This window comes from Sinocyclocheilus rhinocerous, unplaced genomic scaffold, assembly GCF_001515625.1.
Source record: "Sinocyclocheilus rhinocerous isolate Xijiao unplaced genomic scaffold, SAMN03320098_v1.1 scaffold541, whole genome shotgun sequence".
Taxonomy (NCBI): Eukaryota; Metazoa; Chordata; class Actinopteri; order Cypriniformes; family Cyprinidae; genus Sinocyclocheilus; species Sinocyclocheilus rhinocerous.
This window is the reverse complement of record NW_015658519.1, coordinates 2,154,680-2,182,655: the sequence shown is the minus strand read 5'-3', so window position 1 is coordinate 2,182,655 and position 27,976 is coordinate 2,154,680. Positions and strand designations below refer to the sequence as shown.

At 38.9% G+C, this 27,976-nt stretch overlaps 1 protein-coding gene across 4 annotated transcripts in view; it reads right to left on the bottom strand.

Moving 5' to 3' along the window:
- The window catches only part of tox (thymocyte selection-associated high mobility group box), a 58,611-nt gene extending 30,859 nt beyond the window's left edge, over nt 1-27,752 (bottom strand). For all 4 annotated transcript variants that reach the window (XM_016531046.1, XM_016531047.1, XM_016531048.1 and 1 more), the window contains exons 1-2: nt 27,337-27,752; nt 77-142 (exon numbers count right to left, since the gene is read on the bottom strand). In XM_016531046.1, the coding sequence (XP_016386532.1) occupies nt 77-142; nt 27,337-27,435 (165 nt within the window). In that variant the 5' untranslated portion in view covers nt 27,436-27,752. The remainder of the gene's footprint in view (nt 1-76; nt 143-27,336) is intronic.
- Nucleotides 27,753-27,976: the final 224 nt, after the last annotated feature.

Here is a 27,976-nt window from a genome sequence, read left to right as displayed (position 1 = left end):
TCTAATTTGCGATACGCCGGCTTAAATTTGTTTAATTATGACTTAAAACAAAAGGAGTGAGCAGTAATTAACCCACCTGGTTCCCTGGCACAAAGTCCTGGCTGGGCTCTGGCATACTCATGAACATGTTTTCACTGTCGTACTGCAAACAGACAGAGAGAGGAGAAAAAACAATAAATAAACAGTCAGAAATGTTCACTTGACACACAATACGGGCCACAGAATGAGACAGAGACACAGAACATGCGGTTGGTATTTCTGTGCAGTGCTTTCTTCCCAAAACGCAGGGCTCAGAGACAATTAGTCTTTGAAGTCCCTGCCGTATCAGATGGAGATGTCAGTGATTTGATGTAATTAGTACACTGGTAATTAAAGTTGCTGGTTGAGGGGGATGAATGAATGCTTTCATGTGCGCTGTGGAATAAAACAGAGGGAGTCGTGTGAGTTTGACAAGCCCACACAAGGATAGACCTGAGACTGTAGGACAGGCCCAGGTGTCTCACTCCAGATAGAAACGCACAAAAACCTGTTAATTTAACTTATTTTACCATCAACGGACCATTCTATCAGTATGAAATGTACACACTGTGCTCACAGTATTGGCTGACAATTACATACAATTTTTTAGACTCTCAGAAAAAAGGTACAAAACTGTCACTGGGGCGGTACATTAGTCAGTGGGGCGGGACACTGGGGCGGTCCAGGGTCACATATGTACTTTTAATGTACTAAAATGTACTTTTAAAGTGTACATATTAGTCAACCCTCTACATTGCGAGTAAATCACTCGCATAAGTAAAACTTAAAAATATAAAAACAACAATAATATAATATAATTAATAATATATAATTAAATATATTTACTGTACATATTTTACATATTAAATATAAAGTTAACAAAGTGCTCCACTTCTGAAACAACTTGCCTTTTTTCCTTCCAGCAATCTGGCTCTATTGTGGCATGTAACCTGCATGTAAATTAATTCCAGATGAATAAATTCAAGCCTTTTTTCTCATTGAATATCCTGTTTCACTCAGAAATACGACAGATTACAGAAGTAAAATGGGTTGTTTGCTCATGGTATTTCATGTTGACTTTAAAGTTATTCTTGAGTTTTAATAAGGTACATTTATAAGAACTGTTAATCCATCTACTCGACCTACATGATAAACAGAAATCAATCAGATCAGAGCCAGTGTGTCTTTTACAGTAAACCTGCAGCTTGTGCATTCACCTGCTGAAGATGTTCAAAACAGCTTCAGCTGAGTCAGTGCAGGTTAACTGTGTGATGAAGGAGAATGAGCCTGTGACCCAGCTGTGCAGCACACCTGGGAAATTACAGCAGCACACACTGGCTGCCAGCTACAGTCCACTAAGCAACACACAGACACATACACAGATTCTGCTGATACGCCTGCCTGACAAATACCCGCCAATTTACATCTGCTCCACTTCCTTAAAAACCCATGAAAAATGACTGATTAATATCAAAAGCAGAAATCAGATATGTTGTAAGTTGGCTGTGAGGGAATGGCTTTCTCAGCAATCGGTCCTTGACAGGGTTGTCATTAACACACATCCATGACACTTATTTGAGTGCTACGAAAGAATGAGAGAGGGTGTCACGAAGGAGAAGAGACTGAGTGAGAGAGGAAACTCGTGGCTGATGCCTGTCACTGGCTGAATGTTTGTATTTCTGTTCATCCGAGCAGCACATCTCATTTCATTATGCCTGCTCGAGATAATTCTATGGAAATGAAATGGCAATAATCCTAATGAAAGCCTATCACATTGCGACCTTTTAAGTGTGCGAGTTGATGGGCCGATCTGATTGGTTTTTGCACACGGGTGACAGTTAATTTCATGCTAGCTTATTGATTGTGATTAATGTGATCAGGCTGATCTAAGATGTGGCTATTCTTAAACTATGAAATGTGCTGTTTTCTGAAACACCACTACAACCTAGTCATAAGCCTCTAATCATAACAAGGAGAAAATGTTTAAAAATGTTGAAAAAGCATATAATTTTTCAGCTATGCTGCAGTTATTGGTTTTAGACCGAGTAAGTCCCGCCTTCTAAATTAAAGAGCCAAATGCCAGTTGAAATCCCATAGAAAGAGTCACTGTCCTGAGACTTGTGCTTTGGACTGCATACGCATACTGGCAGGATCAACCTGAAATATGCTTTTTGAGCATAAAAAAATAACATTTATGGGACAGTTCGTGTTTTTGAGATTTCAGTATGTCCCTATTCTCATTACTCTAAAAAGCATCAAATACAGTAAAAATACAGGTATAGGTACTTTTGGTATTGCATAAAAGATGAATTCTTTTATTTATTTATTTTTTTTTTGCAATGCATTATGGAATTGCATTCTCAGTGCTTCCTTAGATTTGGGCCTAAAAAGATGTAAACTTTATTTTTAGATTAATCTTCATGTCAGTATAGCGTTCCAATGGCGTCTTGAAATGCTGCCTAAGTAGGGAGCTCACTAGGTTTTAGAACAGAACCAATATTTCGCAGCATTAGAACAAGAAAACAATAAGCTTTGACAGTAAATACAACACCACAAAACTGCTTGTGTCTGGTTCTACTCTTGGTTATGCTGATAAATAAAAATTCACTCCTCATCTCAATACCACTGTCTCTCACTCACATGGCAGCCAGTTATTTATAACAGAAGGTCCGAGACGCAGCCGTTCACACCATATCCATTTTTATAAAGATTCTCTCTAGTTTCTCACTGCGGTGACCTTTCACATGTCTCTCTCGGTGTCCGTGCGCTGTTCTATCTGCTTAGCTCTTACCCTCTATCAGACACTATTTGCATATGAATGTGCCAGTGGAAAGTGTGAGGCGGCCTTTGCTGAAAAAGTGAAACCTCAGAGCTAAACCCATCAAACTGACACCAAATCCATCCAGCAACAGTTGGCCAACACCCTCCCTCACCTACACGTCGAACGCGCTTTCGGAGCAAACCCCGGCAAATGTGCAAACTCCATTTCGCGAGCTGTACGGGCCGATTGTGACTGAGGTTTTCCTTGATTCGTGTGAACTAGGGTTTCTCAATCTTGTGGCAAGCTGGGAGCCATTTTGTGTCACTGTAGCTTTTCTTTTAGAGCCTGAGGTGCCATTACATGACCAATAAAACCACAGCCAGTGTAGATTGCTTTTCTAAAATCTGACAGCTCCACTCCATATGCTACTTACACAAATTATTGCATTATTAGCAAAAAACGCCACAAGAGTCCATCGTCTAACTACAAGGCCGCAGGCATCAGCTACATCCTAAAATAAACAACAGTTTTAGTGTGAAAAGCAAGAAAGTATCTGTGCAAGCAGGTCAACAAACGACTACAATGTGCATTTGGCAGCTGCCGTGCTAATGCAAATGAGCTATCAAATAACAAAAACAACAAAAACAAAACAGGGCCTAATGGCTGCGGGACTGTAAATCGATCCCTTCCACACTCCGCCCCGAGCGTCTGGCAGCTTCATAGGAAGCTTAGGTAAAAGAAATTGATCCCAACTGACATGACCACATGCTAACAAATTCCTCATTATGATTAATAGGAAGTGTTCCTCAGGGGGAGGTGGGTAATGACATGCTAGTGTTCTCCCAGAATAATATTAGAAAGTCTGTGGCAACACTTATTAGCTCTGTAATTAAACTGTTCATCCTTAAATGACTCCCCTGGTTCAGAACGACGAGGCCTACGGGCCAAAGTGTGTGTGCGGGGAATGAACTGTGGCCAGGGATGTGTTCATTCACTAATGCCCGTATTTATCTTACAAGGGGTTTTCTGTTAATTTATTCTAATGAGTGTCACTGGAGGGTCTTGGTGTCGATGGTCGATCAGAACGAGGTGTTTAAGAGAGCTGTGTTTGATTCTGATCCGACACTAGCTTCAAAATCAATTAACGTGTGTGAATTAGGCCAACCCATCACAAGGTCGATTTCATACAAATTAATATGATGTGAATCGTACAAAAACATACAATTATTAGGAAAGATGAAAGTCCACCCCAACCCAAACTTAAACATGTGGAGTAAGCAGATTGTACGGAAGCATACAAATGAGATTGTATGAATTCATACTAATTAACCACCAATTTGCCAAAATGTAACATAGTTATGAATTGACCCTTCGCAGGGAGTTTGATTGACAGGCGATCTGACCAATCATAACGTTGAATCTGCCATTTTTGTCCAACAAACAAACAAGGCCGGACAGTAGATAAACGGTGGTGGATTTGAACTTGAAAAATGGTGTCATATTGACATCTTTCTGCAGTTGAAACAAGATACCTTCTGATGTTCATTCATGTTCATTTTGCGCTATAACTAATAAAGATGCAGAGTTGATTGGGTCACGTGCTGCTTGAACTGAGGTGCTACAGCGATCTGCCACAACACATTAAAGAGCCCCAAAATGGTATTTATTGTTTGAATTTCTTTTAAAAAATTACAAAATTTGAAAGCTGAGACTTTGTTTCATACCTAAAGTAACCTGCTCTGTCTTGTCTGTCGGCGCGTTGTCAGACATAGCGACAGTAACGAAGGAGGGCAGGTCTTTGCAAAGGATCAGTTGCCATGAGATTGTGTTAATTGGGCTGTTTTTAGGATTAATGCAAGGTTGGGAATCTCTGGTTTACATCTTTAGTGGTTCTTCTGTTAGTGGACAGGTCGCAGTACTAAAATACTCAATTGGTGTATCTCAATCAGCTCCATAGCTCTTGAATCAATATCTCAATATAACCAAGACTTGGTAAAGGACTTGGCAGTCCTTAAAATGGCTGAATTCTTAGTGTGTACTATGATTACTGGACTAGGGAGCTGATTGAGACTGCACCATTACTGAATCTACAAAACAATTATGCTAAATTATGCTTTAGCTGAGCTGAATTGAATAATAATAAAGCAAAATAATACAATGGTGAATGTCAAAGTGGCCCAAATTAATTATATTTAATAAATGTCAAAATGGCTCAAATGAATCACAAACTCAAAATTACTCATCAAAAACTAAACCAAGAACTGTTACTACCGTTTATTTACCTATGAGACTTAAACCATTTGTGCACCGTTTGTTCATATGACCAATTGTAGGTAAGAATACACTTTAAGTTTTGTATAAACGAAATGACAATGTAATTAGGATCAATTATCTGGCGCTTCCTCAACGGTATTAAGAAACCGGAATCATTAAGCGAAATCGGAACCAGAATCGTTAAATCCTGAGATTCCCATCCGTAATCAAGAAAGTAATAGCTTTCAGCACCTGCAGTCTGAGAGCAGCTCGTATCAGTGCACTGCTCTCTGAGCTCTCCAGAGGTCAGCAGGATTTCTGCAGAGCCCCCCTGCCTGGCCTCATCATCCCACTGTGTACACAGATAAAATGGAAACGTTCTGGCTAAACCTATATAACCCCCACTCCCTAGCTCCCCCCTCCTCCTCCTCATGACAAACTCCTTTTCCTGGCATACACTATTATATAAGAGTACCAGCTAATGAAGAGGAAGGTACCAGGGCTCCCAGCCAACCCCAAGCAGTTCTGAACAACTCTCTATTAAAATATATGAGGAACTTCTGTTCCTCTAATCTTAAGTGTTTGCCACTTAGAGCTGGGCAGGGACGGACTTCTGAAAGGTTCTGGGATGAAAACAAGCTGTGAAGCTGGGATGATGTTAAACCCTTATGTTTTATGTTAGGACCAGTCTGTGCCCTTGAGCAAAGCACTTGGCCACTCTAGCTAATTATATTGTACTGCATTCACAAAAAAACTCCTCAAACATCCATATTTGACAGTGTGCCACTGCTTCTCCAAAACTAGAATTATGGGCTGTAATATCAACATGATACGCTATTGATTTATGCACGGCTACAATTTGAAAAACAGACACAACTGAAGGCCTTTCAGATCCCAGCAAACTATTGCATTCGGTATGTTTCCATACTGCATGTATAAAAGCTATGAAATGTTGCATTTGTTATATGAGCAAAATACATCTTCGGTGAGGATTTGTAAATGAGCGTATTATGCAAAAGAAGGTGCAAAGTTTATGCATGTGTGGAATTATGAAACGACTTCATTTTGAAAGCGCTAATGATGATAAAGGTCTTCCTGAAAAGTCATTCTGACTGAAATGTGTCTAAAATTTCCAGCTATTAAAATCTGATTTTAAGGTGTTGAATTCCAACTTAAGTATCATAAATTTCACATTCGAGCCAATTTTATGTAACTCAAAGCTAATCTTTCTCACCATAAATGAACCCAATAAATCAAATGGTGAAAGAAATGCTCCCTCTCCCCTCAACGAGAGCCATAATTTTATGCAAATGTTATACAATAATCTGTATTCTATATCTGAGCATGGTAATGACATTGGTTGCTCTACATTATTCATATTGTACAGATCCAATATAAACAGATATCATAAGAAGGGGGGAAGGGAGCCGAGGAAAGACACATGATGCCGCAGACATATTGGTGACAGAACAGATTACAAACAAAGGACGTTTCGAGGCCTTTTTGGTGAAGCTACACAGATTGTCGTGCATTTCCTGTGGAACCGGTGGCTGATGGCGCTCTCTTGTTTCAATACTATTCTCTCTGCTCTAGAAGGACCCAATCAAAATGGCCGCCGTTCAGGAAGAAAGGTAATGAGATATGAGTGCAATGGAACGCTTTGCGCCGAACATAATCATGCAACTTGCGTGCAATCAATGAGCCCCACATCATCTCTTGTGATTGCCTGTTCTACAGACGCGGCATACTTTTCACCGCCATGCATCACGTTTGACTTCTACGACTTTGTAAATGGCAAAAATATAAAATGATCCAAGAAACAAATAAGAAAAGAGGAGCCAATTGAATATATTTGTTGAACACTGGGGCCATTATTTTGATGTTTATAGCTCTTGGCAGATCTTGTAGATTTCTTTTTTATTGGATGCTGTATATTGACCCCTTTGTCAAATTGGCTTCATGCATTTGCTTCTCTGGCACTGGATGATATGTCTAGAAGTGACATCTCTCCTGCTCAGTGATACATACTGTAATCAAATAGAACGAATCCTATTTCTGGCGTTGCACCTGTGCTCAGACTTTATTGCTGTGCTGTACTCATCATTCCATGTGACGCAGATGTGAATGGCATTGTGTGTTTTTTTCCACAAATGTTTTAGTGCGGTACAGCTTTCAGTCATTAAATGCAGTTGTTTGGCAGGAATGCGGAATAGGCCTTGATTGTTAGTATGACAGTTTTTCGCATTATCTGACAGTAAGGAACCATTTTTGCTGCACCGACTAGGACACTTTGAGTGTGTGTGAGTGTGTCTCTCTCTCCCTCTCTCTCTCAGATGTCCAGATGTGAATCAGAGCTTTTTTTTTTTTGCGAGACTGGAACCAATTTCATTCCTCATCAGTTTCTTATGGAAGGTCAGAGTATGGGAAAATCAAACTGCGAGTGTATATTCTTTCCACACCCTGTGGTTTAAATGCACTCACTACTCAGCACCATGCTCATTTTCATCCCCTTTTATGTTGGACTCAGAGCCGCTGGAATATATGGGCCCCCTAAAATATCTATTATAAAACCTCTTGAACTGACAGAAATGGATATAATGCATTTTTCAATGCTAATGTACTTCTTAAACGGGAAATACTTCACGGCTGTGTTTTGTCTCCAGCTTTATTTTGAACATCTAAAATGTTCAGATGAAGTGTTTTATTAAAACGATAAATAAATAATTAACATCAAATTAATTTATTAATTTGTTTTTTTTTTTCTGGACAAACTGCAATATTTCTGTTATATTTTGGACAAACTGCAATGCAGGTAAATGTGAAATAAGAAAAAAATAAATAAAAAAGATTGAGTAACACAAAAGCAACCAATTTAAGTCTTTTTTTTTGAGAGAGCGATTTTATACAAAACACTGAGTTTGTTTAAAAACAGGCAGGGCAGAGAAAAATGCAAATGTTTAAGAAAAAAATGATCCTTTTGTTTTGAGCCCAGCATATATAGCATATATAGTTTTTTTCTGTGCTAAAACAAACATAAAACTGCTCTTTCCCCACCCATTTTCAAAACATTCATGAGATGATATATTATATAAATACATTTTGCTCCATCTGTATATACATGACTGCATAAGAGACTGTTGGCAGATTGAGGGAAATAATTAATCCCGTCATCTTGTTATCTTGTTATCAGGCGCTCCGTATCAACTCGAAGGTACATCTGGCCTTTCAGACCTTCTGCCGACCTCCCTATGTCAACATGTGTGGACCCTTAAAAGCAGCAGTATGTCAGGTAATAAAATATATTCCTCTGCCTTCTCGCAAGATGCTAATGCTGCCTTGGAGACGTGCCAGAAATGCTCTCCGTTTCATTTCTGATCAGCAGATGCTCGAGCGACGAATAGTATCAACATCCAAATGTACACCTTTGGTTTCCCCAGTGTAATTAGTCACCGGTGAAACTTCACTTTCTAAACATGTCAACGTTTATAAAACACAGAGAGGGCAAGAAAAGTGTGAGCATAATGGCACGCAGCAGAGAGGAGGACGTATGGGCGAAAAGGAGAGGTTTCCTCGTGGTTTCATTTCAGCTGAAATCTAAAGGTCAAACGCTGTTACTAAAAGCAGTAGTTCTGCGCGAGGTGCGTACTCAAACGCTTCCCGTGCAGAAAATTACAGCTTATTCCCCAGATATGAGTACATTATGATTTCTTTTATATTAAAATAAAGAAATAAAAAATTACTAGATACGAGCCGCTGTCGATAGCAACCACTTCTCGGAGAGGAACACGCAGGGGTTTGTTGTCAAGCCAAATTACACACATTCTTTCCGTGGATAAACCGTAGCCTGAATAATAAGCAGCCACAAAAGTGGGTCAGGGTCGTCATGGAGAGAAATAGAGGCAAAGGGAGAGAGAGAGAGAGAAGGGGGGAGTGTTTCTCTCTTTGCTCCCTAGCATTCAATATCAAGAGTGGCAGTCATCTTTGACTTCAAATCATTCCTCTGATGAATAACCTTTGTCTGTACTGCATTACGGCACAAAGTGATTTCTTTTTCCACCCCCCCCTCCTCAAAATGGCAATTTTCTGAGAGCCTGAAGCTGAACTGAAAGCGTCTTCATTCGTGTTCCACCACTGTAATTTATTACAGTGAGCTAGAGTGACTTTCATGACTACCTATAGAGGCACTCTGATATTAGGCCCAGAGATGAGGATGAAGTATAAATCACTGCCTGGCTCTTATTGAATTGGTACGATTTCATGTCGAGCCGAGAAACCGTGTTGGGCTTTTCCCCCTGCGCTTTGCCTCCAAGCCGTCGTGCCGATTTATTTCCGAATACATCGCGACGTAATGCACGTATTCATTTCTATCAGTTGATTGGTGAAAGCCCCACGCTGAGCACTAAACCAGCCTCCTATGTTACAATTATCTTCACAATGGGCCGACTTAGATATGCGAAGAATGGCAATTTGTGTTAGGGGGAATAACGCGATGACGCAGCTCTCCCGTCGCAGTCCGGTCTGTAAAGAGACAGCAGAACTTCAGGGAAACATTTTGACTTCATTGGTTTAATGATTCATGAATGATGACATATTGCTTTTCTCCTTTTCTCCTGGCCGTATTGTTGGCGTGAAGCGCTTTATCGGTTCCTGCGGCTCGTGGTTTTTGGTCACTGGTGTCGGCGCAATTAGCTTAAATTAAACCATTAGCGAACTTTAATGTCTGTTTCCCCTAACCGAGTCCTTAGATATGCTTCAACACTGACTGAATCTCATCTAAAACAGAGCTGACCTGAAAAAAGACGGGGGACGGGGGATAAAAATGATTAAGTTTCAGAGTGAGCAGCCAGTGGCTTGTTAAATATCCTTTCAGAGTGAGACAAAATTACAGTGTATCATAATTTACTGCCTCAGGAATCCCGATGGAGGTAAATGAAGGCATATTTCACTGGAGACCAATAGATGGTGACATGACCACTTAATTGCTTTATTTTACGATTGGTTGAGGGGAAAATTTGGTTTGATAAGGCTGTTTGAACAAGTGTTTTCCAGCTCCAAAAGCCCAAAGACAACATTTATTCTCCTTGTTTGTCTTCAGTCTGTTTCGTTTCTGTATTTTGATAAATGGTGCATATTCTGGTGCAGCTGTGCGGGGTCAACGGTGTTTAACTCGTGTGGGAGAGTGTTTAAGTGTATCTGCTCACTTGAGGATGTTTGCAGCTGAAAGGTAGGTCACGTTATTATTATCTCAACAGGAGTGGGGTATGTGTGTGTGTGTGAGTGTGTGCTACTTTTGGTGTCTGGGATGCAGTCCGACATATGTCTACACCAATGTCCCACAATGCACTTCAACCACAGAACAGCTAGTTGTAGACATGAAACCTTCCGCATGACATGGTGACCCCTTACAAACAACCACATGAGACCACTGTCACCAGCACAGAGCGTTACACAACACATTCACAGTGTTGTAGCGCAACTTCCTCATCACTATATTGAGAATATATATGCATAATTGATCATGTAGGTCAAACTTAAAAAATGTTCACTGAATTAGATACAAAATATCAAACCAGGCTCTAATTCATTATGTTAACAATACACATGTTCCACAGAGTTTCACAAGTCCGAGATTTTTTTTTTGTAATTTTAAATAATATATCTATTGTTTCAGATTTGAAACCTCATTTTGTGAGTAAGTATTTATTTATTTAGTTAGTTAAATTAAAATGTTTATAATGCAGATACTTTTATACATTTTTACCTGTCTAAATATTTTGGGGGGCCTATATACACACTACCGTTCAAAGGTTTGGGGTCAAAATAAATATTTTAAATGTTTTTGAAAATGTCCATTATAATATATTTATAAATTATAATTTATTTCTGTGATGCAAAGCAGAATTTTCAGTATCATTACTCCAATCTTCTGTTACATGATCTTTCAAAAATCATTCTAATATGATTTGCTGCTCAAGAAACATTTATTATTTTTATCAATGTTGAAAACTCTTTACTGATTCATCTTTTTGTGGTAACTGTGATACTTTAGGATTGTTTGATGAATAGAAAGTTCAAAAGAGCTTGCTAAATAAACATATTATTTAACTTTTGAACATATCTACACATTTTTAATTGTGACTGAAGTGTCCAAATCTTGTTTGTGGCCACTACATATATGCAGTATATTATTAGTACTACCTTAAAATGTGTCATATTTCTAATTTTTTTTATTGTTGAATTCACCACATCAACATTTGAACAGGCAAATGGCTGATGTGTTCCAGCGCTGGCAGCCGGTCCCTGAGCCCATGAGAGAAGAGCATGAGTAATTTATGTAGGGTAGTGTTTCTGAGACAAGGACCCTTGAGAAATCTAATCACTCTCAACAGACTCGAAGAATTTGTCCTGGTGCATCAGGAAAATGGACACAACCCCCACCCCCACCCCAGAACTCTCTGGGCGTCCTTGTTGCAGGGAGGTAAGCTACACTTAAACACGCTAATCGCAAAACCGATAGACCCCAAAAATGTCAACAGGTGCGACGCACTGAAAGGATTAACATTTTTCTGCCTGTATCTTTATACAGAGGGGAAAAAAAGAGACAACAAGAAGCAGGAACCAGGATGACCTGGGTGGACGGCTGCCAGCAGCCAGCTGAAAGGGCTGCAATTTCAGCTATTGTGCGGGTAAAAAAAACTGTGCCAATTCCCATTACGTGAAATTGAATTTAACCTCCAACGCGATTAATTCAGATGTTGGGTCGTTTTTTTCTTACCTCATGGCTGAATGCCACGCACAGTGGCTTATTAAAATATGAATCTGCCTTCTTTTAAATTAGGAAGTGCCCTCGTCACACCTGATTGACATGGAGAAGGTAACTCAGTGCATTTGGGCACAATTAACCAGCTATTTTTATCAACTGCAAGAGCTAGTAAATGAAAATGTAATGAACTCTGCTGTTTACATTAATTTAAGTCTACTTTACAGTTGTAATCAATAGCAGAGCTCTTGCCATCTGGTGAAAACATGGAAAGCCACAAAGAGAGTCGTGTTCAGTCATTTTCCTGCTAATTTGCAAAACACCAAAGACAATTAAGCGGAATATCCGGGAAAATCAATCTGCTAATCCATCATTTAACCTACACCATGTTGACAGAGGGGCGACGTGCGGCTCGTTGTGGGCACTGATAGCAAATCAAAAGGGCCATGTTCTTTACGACAGGCCCCTCCCCGAATCTCCCACAGAAACGTACGTATTTAGGGGGAAAAGGCGACACCTTTGAGCGCGCTACTCCGCTTGACAAAAGCTCCCAGCAGGAGCCGACCGAACTCACACATCAGGCTCTATATCTGAACGCAGTACAATGGGCCACTGTGTTCTCATCCTCAGCTCAGCTTCAGCCAACAGCACAGCAGTGCTTCACATCACCAGCGCTGCTCGGCCTATTACAGCGACACGACACCAGAGAACGGGAATGCTATCAGCACTGGACATACATAGGGGAAAAAATCCCAACCATCCCCTCCACATTTTTTCCATTCAATCTGTGACTCAGGCTTTGAATTCACACCACTGCACTATTGTATTCTGTGTGTGTGTGTGTGTGTGTGTGTGTGTTTGTCAATAAAGCAATAAGCCACAAAAGAAAAGCGTGTTAGAGCGATTTTACCGGGACTGACCGGTAGAGATTGACCAATATATCCTAATGAAATAAAGCAACCTAATTATTGTTTCATTTCCGTTTTTACCACCACCACCAAATAAAAATAAAAATAATAATAACAACAACATTGTTATTTAATATATTATTTGAATATTAATTACTATTATTATTATAATCAATGTCAATAATAATAAAAGATTGCTATTTATAACATTATTTTAATATAAATTATTATTATAATTGACATTAATAACAATAATGTATATTCATATATTAAATATTAATCAGTATTGTCATTATTAGTAGTAGCAGTAGTACAAATAATAATAATGATTATTATTATTATAGATTGAAATGTAATATATCTTTTGAATATAAATTATTGTTATCAATCAGTAATAATAATAATAATAATAATAATAATATATCGATATTTATTGAATATAAGTTATTATTGTAATTGACATTGATAACATTAATTTATATTCATATAATATATTAAATATTAATCAATATTGTAATTATTATTGTCATTCCTAGCACTATTATCAGTGGCTTGAGCAATGAAAATTGAGTGATACATAATACATTAAATTAATTAAAGATGTAAATACCATTTTTGGGTGCTATTCTATAAAATACCCCACCAAATTTACTGTTATTAAAATACATATAATCAATTAAGCTTGTCTGAATATTGGTATATTATATGTCACTAATTTTCTACAGTGTTTTTTTTAATGAAACAGTGGCAACGTCAATATAATACAAGACAACAATGCTCAAGCATGAGTCACATTTATTATTGCTAATCATAAACTATTTTTCTGCCAAGCAATATATTTCACTATACTACCTTGCCACATTAATATATAGCCTAATCTGCAGTCATTTACAGTTATTTTACAACAAGCTTTGAACATGAATTCAGAATTTAAAATCAGAAATACCCATTTAATACAGAATCTAACTATGAGTGAAAATGTTTCAAACGAGTGATTTCACAGCCCTGTTTTGTGCAGAGCTGAACCTGAGACATTTTTTGTAAGCTTCAGAGTGAATTCTCCTCTCTTGGGCTGTTGCTATGGCGCTATGAACTTCCTCCGCAGCTGCCGCCCTGGTGTGGTGGGTGATAAGCATCAGGGATGCTGGGACACAAGCTCTCTTATCTGGACGCATGACCACAACCACTTCCTGTTCATTACCTCTCCTGCTAGGAAAACACATAGGAATTAATGCGGCCTGACCAATGAGCCGCTGCTAAAAACATACACGGAAAAACAAGCTCGGACACTACCGGGCACAAACATCCCATTATGTGTCAATCATCGAAGCCGCTTGTCTGCTTTGATACATTAGCAGCCAAACGTATGGGTTAGCTAAAGCTAGTTGGACTGCAGCGTTTATGCCTACGACGCAATAACAGCCCCTCCATTAGAATGCAGGTCTCGTTCCCTGTCAGGGAATAAAGATTGCTATTGATACATGCTGTTGCCATGACAAGCATCCACCAGGTCCGTTCGGCGCAAGATTTCGGCATCCTGAACATTCGCACAAATCTGGCCTGGCTAATGAGTTTCAGTCTGATCAGCATCACATGGGTCTCCATGGCATCCTCAGATGTGCCTAGCGCCCGCATTGCTATTAGCCGCGCGACTGCAGCTCGTCACTGTTGTAGTTTTTTTTTTTTACATAAAACTATTGATTAAGGACTAAACCTGAGAACAAAACCTGCCTTTATGTCTCATTCTTCTCTTATACTTGGATAATGGTGCCTTGGAAGTTATCTCTCTAACTATTTGCTAAGAGGACAAAAATATCTCTATCATATTACCGTATTGATTGCGGGAGAACCTGAGCTGCAAATTTACTTTGAAGTCTCCTTAGGAAAACATGACGTGAAATGATATTAATGAAATAGAGTGATGCTACACATGGACTTTATGAGGGTACAAAGATGAAAAATACCTTGATGATATGATATTCATACTTGCTGCATTACAATCACAACCATAATGAAGGCAAAAGTAATTTCAAGTCATTTTAAAGTACAATAGATACTTATTTTTTTACTTAAAAGCACAGTTCACCAAAAAAGGAAAATCCTGTCATTGTTTTCCCCTCCTCATGTTGTTTCAAACTGATATTTTTTCAGTAAAAAAAAAAAAAAATCGACTTTCATAAAACTAGTCTATATGATATGTGTTATATAACTTTGATTCTGGTCTGTTTCTTACAGAAATTTAGTGTATGGTTCAAAATACATATATATCAAACAAGTCATAAAAATTACTTTTACGGTGCTTTTATGATGTTTTTTCCCTTTTTCAAACTTGACAGATGTGGTCCTGGAAAATTTCCACTGGGAAAAAAAAACTGCGTACGTATTTGGAACAATACGAGAAAATAATTAAAAACATATTGTTTTTGGAAACCTATCTCTTTAATCTCATTTATATTTAATAATCAGTAAACTACAAACAACGGAATTTACAACTAAGTGTAAATGCTTTGATTGCTATTTTTTCTTGCATAATGTTCATTAAAACATCATATTAGTGTGATAATGTTTTAAAATAATATTTGGCTTAATCTCACTACAGCTGAGCACCATGAGTTTCCACCCAGTGAAATGTGTCAAATGTGAGTGTGGTTGCCTGATCTCCGTTAACAGCACTAAAAGCATTAACTTCCTATCTGACAAATTTAAAGGGTGCTTCATTTGTCTTCCAAGAAGCAATTTTGTGTTTTAACCACCTGTAGGAAGCTTTGTGACTCTCTCTCTCTCTCTCTCTCTTCCTCTCTCTCTCTCTCTCTCTCCCCTTAATGTGCCTCAGGACCTACAGCTGTGAGGTTCATTTGTTTGTGTAGCTTTCTTTGCCCATGTTTAATTACAATGGTGCAGCTGTTCCTCATTTACACTGGGGTCATATATTTGAATGTGTGTGTGTGCATATCTCTCTCACTCTCTCTTTATCTCTCTCTCTTCAGGGCCTTGTTTGCAGAGAGCAAAAACACAGAGTGTCCAACGCTATCAGACTCAGAGGTACTGAAACAGGGATGATTTTGCGGTTCGACTTATAAGCCTCGACCGTTCGAATTGCAAGGTTGAAAAAAAAATCTTGTTATTAAAATGACAAAGGAACTATTTCCATCTTTTAAAACACACATAACATCTGTGTAATACTGATTTGCATTTACACTAACAGGGAAGGCATGAAACTGAATGCCCAGGGGCTTCGAAAATTCATGAATTGTTTTATAGATCAGGTGTAATATTTGTGATGACAGACTCATTTGCACTCTTATCCAGAATAGGCTAGAAAACTTGCCCTTCCGGACAGATTTTAATATACTGCGCCTTTCGTCTTGTGCAGTGAGAATCATATTTGACTAAATCAGGACCGCAAGACGCTGTTTCAATTGGAAGCTATGCGGAAATGGATGTTTTAAATGACTTTAAAGCTCACATTTTAATGTTTAGTGTTTAAAATAATGGTAGTGGATGAAAGGCTGTTTTAAAGGCAGACTCTCATATCCCAACTAATCTAATGCTAAGCCTCAAACCACAAAACTTTTCAAAGTGTTTCTATAAAACAAATGGGTTTGGAAACATTTTTGACTCCATTTTCTATCCTTTCAGCGGGAAACCGCGAAGAAGGTATGACTAATACAAAACAAAATTGAGTATGACTTTCTGCTGGTTTCCTGTTGAAATGAGCTCCTTGTTTTCTCTGTCCACCGCCTTTCATTTCCATTTCACTTGTAGCTGTCCTGATAAGGTTTGGGTCTCTTTGAATTACCTTCTCTTTTGCTTATGAACGGCATACACACTTGCTGCGCTAAAATTAATTGCTCTCTTGTGCGCCGCAGTCAGAGTAACGCATATTTTCATGCCTAATTTTAGGCTCATGAGTCGAGTTGAGTTGGCTGAGTGTGTCCTCTAAAAGCCTGAATGTGTAAACACCCAAAATATGGAACATCGATCAGCCTCAACCCCTCAAATAATAACTTGGGTAAATGACTTGCTTCAAAGCTTTTCACCAGACCATGAACAAGCACTGAGGGGAGTTTCTCTGAAAGTCAAGCGTGCAATTATAACTTTAAGTCTGTTATTTTGAGTCGATTTTGACCTCAAACACAGCTGCTCGCAGTAAGGACAAAAAAAATAAAAATAAAAGGGATGTTCCCTTTCAGTCGGTCACTCTCGACGTCACGTCGGATGACCGACGAAATTGGGATCTCGCTTAGAGAGACCAATCTACTTCGAGTGTAAACTAAACGAGCCAATGCACATTGGCATGCGATTAGCGGTGGTGGTTTCTCGTGTCGAGTGGGTTGCACACATCAGGCTGCACTACCCCCTGTTTGTGTTGCAGATGATCATCTCCCCTGTGCGCCTCAGCACGCTAAAAGAGCTTTTTCTCCTAAAAGAGCAATTTCGGGTGCGTCTTTTTAAAGACGACATTGCGTGGCAAACTTGACGTTACGTCTTTGTAAAGACGATGTGGGTCTTGCTATAGACAACGTATCACCCGAGCGTTTCTGGATGCGGTCGTTACCTGGCGCTGGGTGATGGTCACGATCGCTGCCTCACGTGCCTGGGCATGTAGCACGCTGAGGTAGCGTTTGTGGATGAGTCATCTTCTCATTGCAGGAAGATGATCATCTCGGAGTCGCGGGCCAAGCTCCGTTTCCTCAAGGGGCGGAGTTCCATTGCCTCTGCCTTGATCTAGTTCTCCTCTTGGCGGCAGCCAGGAGAGAAAAATAAATATGACATCTGTCATTTAAAATTATAGGCTAAGGTCGGGAGTGACCGACTGAAAGGGAACGTCTCGGTTACGTATGTAACCCTCGTTCCCTGAAGGAGGGAACGGAGACGTCACGTCCCGTCGCCACAGCTCCTGTACCACCGCTGAGCGGCCGGGTCACCGGCTCGGCTCCTCAGCGAAAACCTGAATATGCGCTGCATCTGCTGCCTACTTATACTCACGCTGTGATCAGCGGCAGCTGGATGCAATAATCGCATGCCAATGTGCATTGGCTCGTTTAGTTTACACTCGAAGTAGATTGGTCTCTCTAAGCGAGATCCCAATTTCGTCGGTCATCCGACGTGACGTCTCCGTTCCCTCCTTCAGGGAACGAGGGTTACCATACGTAACCGAGACGTTTGTTGAAAACATCTTTTTTTTCTTGCTCTTAAATTTTGCATGAAGGAAATGTCTAAAAGACTTTCAAGTACAGTATATACATAAAGCCATAAAGCCAACTTTTTAGGAAAAGTCCTAAGCAGGAATAGATAGACTATCTATCTATCTATCTATCTACCTACCTACCTAGTCAATAATCAAAGTCAATAATCAAATCCTGTCTTGACAAATCTGCCTTGTCGAGTTAAAGATTACAGTTATTTGTTTTCTTTTATTTGAATTTTACTTCCTTACTTTCAAATGAAAATTGCAATGAAAATAGCTGCTGGCTATGTCAATTCAAATTCAGTTCAAATTCAAGAATTGAAATTAATTTAAAAGGCATTCTCAATTCAATGAAGAATGTTTTCAATTTTAACAATTCTGTTAAAGCACTGTTAAATTTCTTTTCACAGTTTATTCTAATTTACAAAACTATATATTTCACATTATAGTGAGCAAATGAAAGACTCCATATTTGTTATGAATTTGTTTCAAAATTTTCCTATTAGATACATTGCCACTCAAAATATTTGAGGTTGGTAAGATATTTTTGTGTTTTTGAATGGAGTCTCTAATGCTCACCAAGGCTGCATTTATTTGATAAAAACTACAGTGAAAATAATACAATTTTATTATTTTCCATTTTAATATATGTATTTGTTTTCCTGTGATGGCAAAGCTGAATTTCCAGCAGCCATTACTCCAGTCTTCAGTGTCACATGATCCATCAGAAATCATTCTAATATGCTGATTTGCTGCTCAAGAAACATGTCATGTTGAAAACAGTTATGTTGCTTAATATTTTTGTGGAAAACATGACATTATCTCCAGGATTCTATTGAACAAAATATATCTTCCAAAGAAATCATACTGATTCCAAATATATGAACCGTTGTGTTCATCAATGCTATTTAATAACGTAAACCAAGGCATCAGAATGCTCACATCACGCTAAAACGATATCACGATTAGTGCAGTATTGATGTTTTGCACACCACTCTACTTTTTGTGCTTATAGGTTTTGATTACAGCTAATGATAAGCTTCAGAGCGTGGAGTCCATTTTGATGATTATGTTCCAGAGGAGAAAGGTGTGGGGCCCACCTGTTCTATTGCCGCTGAAACATGATCTCTCACTTGTCACAGGACAGCGATCGGGAACTCGCAACGTGTCCTTCCTGATGGCAGGAGAACAGAGGACCAGGCATCAAAAGGCTGACAGGTGCCACTTAAACACCAAAGACTGAGCTGAATGAGGGGAAACGCAACAGGCCATTAGTTCACCTACAGATGGGCCCACAAAGGCCAGGGTGTGCTCCTTCACAAAGCTGCCGTGTGCGTGAAGGCCCTCCACGCAACAGCACCACACAATGGAGTGGCTGGCACTATTATTGTGGTCAGAATGCAAACAAACACACAAATGTGTGTTTAACAGATGCTGGACTCATTGAAACTGCGCACATGCCGTAAAATAAAACGGAAAACTTTGTGAATTAAATAAGCGGTGAATTACACGCCTTGTGTGTTGATGACACGCGCACTCAAAAACTACAAACAACGGAAAATGAATTATTATGATGAGAGTCCTTTGAAGATATTAGCCATTAGACCGATGGCAAAAGAGGACGTTTGGGATATTTTCAGGCTGCTCCAAAAATCCTGGATCCGCACCATAACTTTCATTACATTCTGCGAAAAAAAAAAGCCTTTATGTGAAAATGATTGCAATATGTTTCATAGTGAGATTAAACCAAACAATTAAGCTATTCTGGATTGGTTTTCAGAGAGCCATCTGTTTGGATGTTTCCTCAAACTGGGAGCCTAATCAGCTATTCATATGTAGACTGTCATTGGGCAAAGCAGACCCAAAAAATTAGATGCCTCCAATGAATCGCAATCACAGATTTGTGCCAGAGTTTTCTCGACGCGCATGGCGGCCCGGAAAAAAAAAAAAACATTCCCCCAGCCAAAATAAAGCGAACACATGTCCAGATTTTATGATCATTATGTTCAGCTACTTAATGAGTTGATCTTTTGGCATTTTCTGCATCACACTGCACTGGCTGATATGCTAGCAGAGAAGGAAGCTAATTATATTGAGAAAATAATCTTATTCTGTAACAAACATGGCTGCAACGCTATGTCACATTTGTTTGAATTACACGCGAGGCAGACTCAAAGATTGGAGAGGGCTGAACTGGGACTGACGACCAGCATCATAAACACAGACACAGACGACGTAAACATGTCACTAAAATTCAAGGCCGTAAAATGCAACTGAACGCTGTCTTTCTCACAGGAATGCTCATGTTTACGGCCTTGCATTATCCACAGTGACAAAGACAAAAATGGAACATACCAAGCAAGCAAAATTCCCTCTTTTTATGCCCACACACAAAGTGACGCCTTAGCACTTCAGCACAGGTCTCTTCTCACTGACTACGACAAGCTCTTTTAGCTTCTTTACAGCATACTCCACTTATGCATAGGGCTGGGAATGACAGGCTTTCTGTTGTAACATCGCGCAAGGTAAATAAGGGTGACATCTAGTGGAGAAGACTAATGATAAGATTCACGTTAATCAGATCTTGTTTTAAATGTGTGGTGAAATAAATACTGGAAAAGATCGATTCGCGACTTTCGAGAATCGATATCGAATCGACGTCATTTAAAAAAACGATTAATCGGAAAATCGATTTTTTTTTTGCCCACCCCTACTTACGCAGATCTTTCTTTGTCATTTTCGCATTTAAATGCATCACTGATTGATTTCCCAAACCAGGCTGATTGCAGATACCACATTATTTTCCTCTAATCTGTTTTGCAGGTTTGGCCCTCTGGGTCTGTGGAACGAGCAGTGACAACAATAATCATTCTTCCAGCATAATTAACAATACTTCTTTGGGCTTGGAGATCATGACCGGCAATCATTCTGGACTAGAGGTGTGCTGATTACACTTTTTCTTTCCAGATACAGAGTAACGATCCAGTGCCAGTGCTCTTTTATTCACTGTACACCTCACTGTGATTAACTGACGAGGGCTACACAAGCCTGTAACTACATTAAATAAGAAAAAAAAATGTGTAAGAAAAAGCCTGCAACATAAACAAACAAACCATAGGTTTTCAAACTTTTTAATGCCAAAGACCCTAGGTTTTGTTTTGGAACCCCATAGGCAGCTATATATTTGATGTAGTTTGAAATGTGATATTAAAAATAAAAAAGGCGTTTATATTGTCATTGTACTAAAAGCAAAAGGAATTCTTAAAGTATGACACAGAAAATAAAAATGTAAATGTGTTTAACACATTTAACACACAAATTAAAAATTAACACACAAATTTACAAATGCTTCGTATAGCACTCTTACAATAAATATTGGTCCTTTTATTTTTTTATCTTTTTTTCTCTGAAATTTTCTGTGGACCACCTTGCATCCCTTAAAGGGCCCCATGTGCATCTCAAACCCTAAATTAGGCTACTGGGTTACGTAACATTAACAGTAACAATGAAAATCCAGTGGAAAATCCTCAGTCCAGCAATCGTTTTTTTGAATATAAATGTAACCCGTTTATTGGAAACCTGGTTAAATTCATAACCAAATGTGACACACTCATCTGAATATGCAGAATGAAGAGGAACGAATGTTTTTTCTGTGAAGAACAACTTCACTTTTAGTCTGTTCCTCACAAAGCTATCAAATGACTGTGAATATCGCACAGAAGTCATATGACTGCATTAATGATACTTTTCTGGTGTTATTTTTATTTATTTATTTATTATAAGGAGCAGGATCAGTCATGTCTGGTATCCAGGTATTGGATGCCAAAAGAAATGTGGCGTTTTGTGATAAAGAACGATAGAGAGTCACTGATAGACAGTGTCATTTATGGTGTGCAAATAAATTGGTGCTGTGCTACAGTTCCTGTGTGAGTGTTTGGACAGTATATTATGTATTTAATATCCACATACGGGAAAATTATACGTGGACATGTCCATAGAGTCAAAGCAAACAAACCGAGCAGATTTTCTACCACATAATGGAAGGAAGTGAGATGAAACAGCCCACATGTAAAATGGTCTTATATAATGAATGTTTGTTTGTGTTTATGATTGTGTAGTTGAGTTGTACGTTGACCTGTAGAGTGGTAATGAACAGTAGCCAGAGCCACAGAGCCTGTCTCTTTAGATATGCACACATGATATGCAATTAAAAACTCTATTCACATTCCAGTGAGGCTGTCAATCAGAAGCAAATCCTTTTTGACAGTAGCCAGTGAACCGTGCCAGCTAGCCACTGAACAGGAACTCAAACAGTAATGGCTTTTGTTACCAGCAAAACCAAATTTGGATGCAATTAAGTTGACCTTAAATGAGAATATATGGATATTGTGGAGACGAGACAATAATTGGATCTCGCTGTGTTCGTTTTTTCTTTCAGCAAGTGTACATTTTAGTTTATTAACTGACAATTGGTTTAGCACCTGCTGCCAAGATAACAGTAAGAAGCTACTAGAAATATTAAATGTTAAGGCTTAACATAGACATTAAAAAACGTCAATCTTTTGCAAAGATATCTGCCAAGTGTGGCTGGTATGAGGAAAACAATATCACATCAGTGATGTGCAGCACTTCTTTGTGCTGTTGTGCTTGGAGCTTGACCTAGGCACAACATAAGCAAAGATCACAGCCTATGTCAACATCTCACATTTATGACAATCCAGTCATGTGTGGCCGGCCGGTGTAATGTTGACATATTCTGTTGATATAGGAAAAACTCCCAGATATCAGTCAGTGGAAGGACATCTCTGTTTAAAGCGAGAGAGCGAGCCATTTTGGGAGTTACAGTACAATGCTTTCAAAACTATTCAAACATGAAACACTTAACACCTGTCTAGGTATACTGACATCCCACATAACTTTTAATAATGCATATAATTCAGCAAAACACAAACCAGGAATACAGTTTTAAAACTTTATATTTCATAACAATACATGGCACTTTCATAAGATTTTTTCAACAAATGATCAGTGAAAGGACGCTTAACTTTCAGAAAATGTTGATCACCTCAGTGATCAATAAATTAAATATAGTATGAACGTTTTACTTAATTAATGTAATATGAATTTTGAATGAGGTTTGTGATTTTTCAAATCACGTTAAGATTTAGGTATGCATACAGTTTAAAATCTATTTTGTGTGATATAGCAATAAAGCAATGAAAATGAAATATTTTAAAGAAGAAACAAATAAATAAATAAAGATAAATTAAAGACATTCAGTGGGGGAATACAGAGTTTGATGTGTTCAAAGCTACTTTTCATGCTAAGTTAATTTTATGACAGTTTACCAAACATATCTAATAGTTCTGTCTCTAATGGTTAAAAATCTGTACATTTTAAAGCAGCTGTGGTTGCCAGGTAACAGTAAAAACTGTGTATTTAATTAACTCGTATAACGTTCATACCAACCTAGTTTAGTTTTTAAAATCTGTTTTATACCTTTATAATATAACCAAAGTTTATCACAAGCTTAAGTAAATACTAATATGTAGAAAAAGTGCACAGTGACATTAACACAAATACCATCCTGGTAACATGATTTGTGAATCCGTGTATCATTCGATCATTCGTTTTTTGATTTAATATTGGAAGTAGAAAAATGAGAAAACGGCTCCTTTTTCTTTTTTCGTTTTTTTCCAAAAAACGAGAAACGAGAATTCAGCTTAAATTTTCGTTTTTCATTCATGGGTGGAAAAATGAATAAACAGCTTGAATATTCGGGTTTGATCTTTGGCTGACCAATCAGCAGAAAGGGGCGTTTAATTCCCACGTGTAGAAATCGAATATTCAAGCTGTTTATAAATTTTTCTACCCATGAACGAAAAACGTACATTTAAGCTGAATTCTCGTTTTTCGTTTATTGGAAAAAAACAAAAAAACGAAAAAGGAGCCGTTTTCTCATTTTTCTACTTTCAATATTAAATCAAAAAACGAATGATCGAATGATACACGGATTTTTGTGGATTATATACTTCAGTTTGAGTTTTCAAAAATAAAAAATTTAAAAATTTCAGATTTTTGTACACCAAACCACTTACCATTATGATATCACGTGAACGATACAACATCAAATACAAACAGACTGCTGCACGCATTGATTTCCTCTCACATTTAGGAGTGTGGTTTGATCAGTGCTCTAAAGGCTGAGGCTGGAGGGGGGCACGGATGAAATGCCCACTCAGTCTCACCCTGTCATCACATCACTCTTTCTGAGAAGCAGTGACCTGGTAAACAGAGATTACCAGTGCAAGCTCAGACAAAATCAGCTTCTACTTTCGGTGCTCAGATGGGGGGGGGTGTAGTCAGTTTTAGAGTGGGGTTTGAGTACCGCTCTTGACTAACAAACACAAAAGACAGCGTATTATGTCAGGGTCGACATCCTGGGACCCTCTGACATCCAGGACCACCAAAGATCTCAGTAATTTCTACTTAATTGAAAATGCCTGTGGCTAGACACACACACAGCAGACTTTATATTACAGAGCATGGCCCATGACAGCAATACATATTTGAGATATCTAATTTCTCATCCGTTTTTAATGTAATCTCCTTAAGAGCAGGAATGTACTAACATTTTTACAAAGACATCAAAACCACAGACAGAAGATTCAGGAGACTCTTGCCCATAATTGTAATCAAAAGAGCCTGAATTTAATTTAGCAGGTTTTCCACTGACAAATGTTTATTGGTGTCTGTCTTGAGACAGAATGTAAAAACTAAAGTCATATGTTCGCTGGGTATTAAAAATGTATAGGCCTGTACTGCTCACCAACTCTATTATTTGCTGTTGCTTTAAATGCACAGGCAATTCAATTCTCTTGTATCAGCTAAATTCTTTCATACACTGAAAAAAAAATAGTGTAGAATTTTCTTTGAAAAAAGAAATGACAACTAACAATGAACTAAACATGAAACTTTAAAGTAGTAAAACTGAAATAGTATTTTTTTTTGTAGAACGTATTTCATTTACAACTGTTTTCTACACTGTAAACATCATTCAAACCTTGTAGGTACAATTCCCAATTAATTAAATCAAACTTCTTCTATCATAAGACTTGACAGCACACAAGATTGTAGACTGTAAACAAGTAAAACATGTAAAATTTGGGAACATACAAGCTCTCACCACTCCTTAAAACCACATCAACGACGGATTTACAAGACAATGAGTCATGCGTAGTGTTAACAGCTTGCTTGCATTATCTCATTGGCTGTAATAACTTCGAGCCTGCAAACTCCATTAAAGCAGCGACTTGAGCACCAGCTGAAAGTCATTAGGCATGAAATAAATCATTGACTTTGATATAGGTCGGCTTCAGCGGAGTAGTTTTGTTGGCCATTAATGGTCAGGGGCAGCATCTTTGCCGGTTTTCATAATCCCAAACAGACTGTAATCCAATCCTACCCATGATGCCACACTCTCTCTCTCTAGAGTACCCCTCAAGACCACTCTTGACTTCCTTAACAGCAGAGCTCGCGTATTAAAGCACACATCTGAGGTGCAGATTCGGATTCAAAGAGTCCTCTACAGGGTCTTCAAATTCAAATTTAATTGGTTTCGCATTTATTTGCTTGCCAAACACTTTCTTAGCAAACCGACACAGTGTCTTGTGACAAAAATGCCAGAGGAGGTAGAACGATAAGCACAGGGCGATAAGAACCAAACTGTATGGCGCAGGAAGTGTGGAGCATTAGTGTGTTCAAAGTTGCTCCGTTTTTTTCTCCTCGCAGCAATAACTTCAGGCTCGAAACGTTTACCTTTCACGGCACAAAAAACATCGTGCTAGACAAACACAGACTTTCCTGCATTTACACGTTTTGCTGAACTGCAGAAAATCCACAACAAAGTGCACTGCAACTGAACGCTTTTAAAGCAGCACATGTCTCCGAGGCTCGGAACTAAAATCCATAGTGTATGAATAAAGATACAGTGCTTGTTTTTTATATCTATCTGTCCACATCAAACAGAAAGATTGCGGGCCGCAGTCTTCTGGGATCTGAGGACAGCAGGTAGGGAGGAAGGTAATCAGATGGGGGGCTTTGTGCACAGACTGAATCAGTCCCACTGGCAGCGTGACCCCCGTTTAGCCACATACCATCAATTTCTGTCTATTTGTTCTGTAGATATTACACACCACTGTCACAATCTCACTTGTTTGCTCTGCTGTGTATCCCCCCATCTCTCTCTTTCTCACTCCTCCAACTCCAGCCACCCCCCCCCTTTCTGAATTGCTAAAATGAAAAATCTCGAGTGGAGTTGACTTGCCTCTGCAGTAAAATTACACTATATAGATTATATCTGAAAGTCCTTCCCCTCCTTCCCTCCCTCTTCCTTTCCTCCCTACCCCCGCCAACCTCTTGTCTCTCCTCTCTGGTTTTATAAACTCAGCAAAGATATTAACAATTTACCGCTGTACATCAAAATTACATCTAACAAATGAATCACTGAAACAATGCAATGAAATTGTGCTTTCAATGATTTTTCTTTAGGTCTGTCACTAAAAATGTGATTCATCCATAAAACATTTCACTGTGTATGTGACTGCACTTAGACATGGATATGAGACCTATGGCAGAGAATCAAGAAGCATTGAAAGGAATAATACAACCCCAACCCCCACTATATCACCCCACAGTAACCCTACCCCCTCCTCATTCACACACAAACACACACTCCCGCTCTCTCCCCCATCTCTCTTTATCCTGCGCACATGCGCTGCGCACACACACAGTAACAGCACCATCATTAGGAGAAATAGAGGAATACAAACCCCACATATCTCTGTTGTTCCTCAGGGACTTGGAGGATAAATTAATGCCGTGGGTATAAAGTATAAAACATAAATATGATGTGAACCGCATTATAAACACACACACTACATACAATATGTGTTGTTTGCGCGTGTTGTGCAAAGGACAGTTTGTTGATGTCCATGAGTTTGGGGCTGTGATGAAGAGCAGGTGTATTTAAGTAAGAGCGCGCTACTTTTTGTTACCAACTTAAATAGTGCGTTTTATTATCATTTGCATATTATTTACAATCCGCGCGCGGTTTCTATGACAACCCGAAACAGCGTTTTTAAGTTCGCGACGTAACAGGCACGTGAAAACGCTTATGTGCGCGTTTGAGAGTTAAACATATAAACATTTATAGTGAGGAAAAAATAAACAGATAATAAACAAAGTCACCCGGTTTGAATACATTTGTGGTATCGCGCTCCATCGCTCCGACTTTCTCCGAATCTCTGTGACAGTCGGGTGAAGTGCAAACTTTGGACAAGTCCTCAACAGTCTTCATTCAAGTTCAGCCAGGCGAAACTCAAACAAAACACGTTCGTGAAGATCCACATCATAAAAGATCATGCATCATAAAATGAAGCTTTACCTTATTGCAATACGGAGAGTCCGAATAGTGTGACTGTCCCAGTCGGGAAGGATCTGTTGCTGATGGTGGTGGAGGTTGTGGATAAAATCTCACGTCCATTTCAGTAAAAACATCAACCGGTCCCTATTGCCTTTCCACTAGAAATCGTGTTCCTCGCTTACTCAGAAATCGCAACGCAAATAAGAGAAGAATGTGCAAAGTGAAGACTGAAAGAGCCTCACATCCGTTCCGCGGTTTTCGCAAAAACTTTTATATGAACCTCTACCTCAGTCGTCTTACAATAGAGAGATACCGCGGAAACAAGCGCTCAGGTTTGGAGAGAACAAGAGCATCTGGTGAGTCTGTGTTGACTGCTGTGAGTAGAGATGTGTATCTTCTTGGTGCAGCTGTGGCTCAGTGTAACTGCTCTATGGAGAGAAGCGAGCGCTTTGCCAATGTTCACACACAAAAGACTCGCAAGAGACGCGGCGCTACTGCTGAGCGGCCACAGGGGGCGCTGCGATGTGCGCTCCTGCTTCAGGATTTGCATTACTTTGCGTATGATACTGTCTAACATATGGTGACGGAAGATTCCGTTTAGCTGTGCCAGTATCGCTCTTCAGTGCGAACATATTTCTGACATGAGTGTCTTTAGAATGTA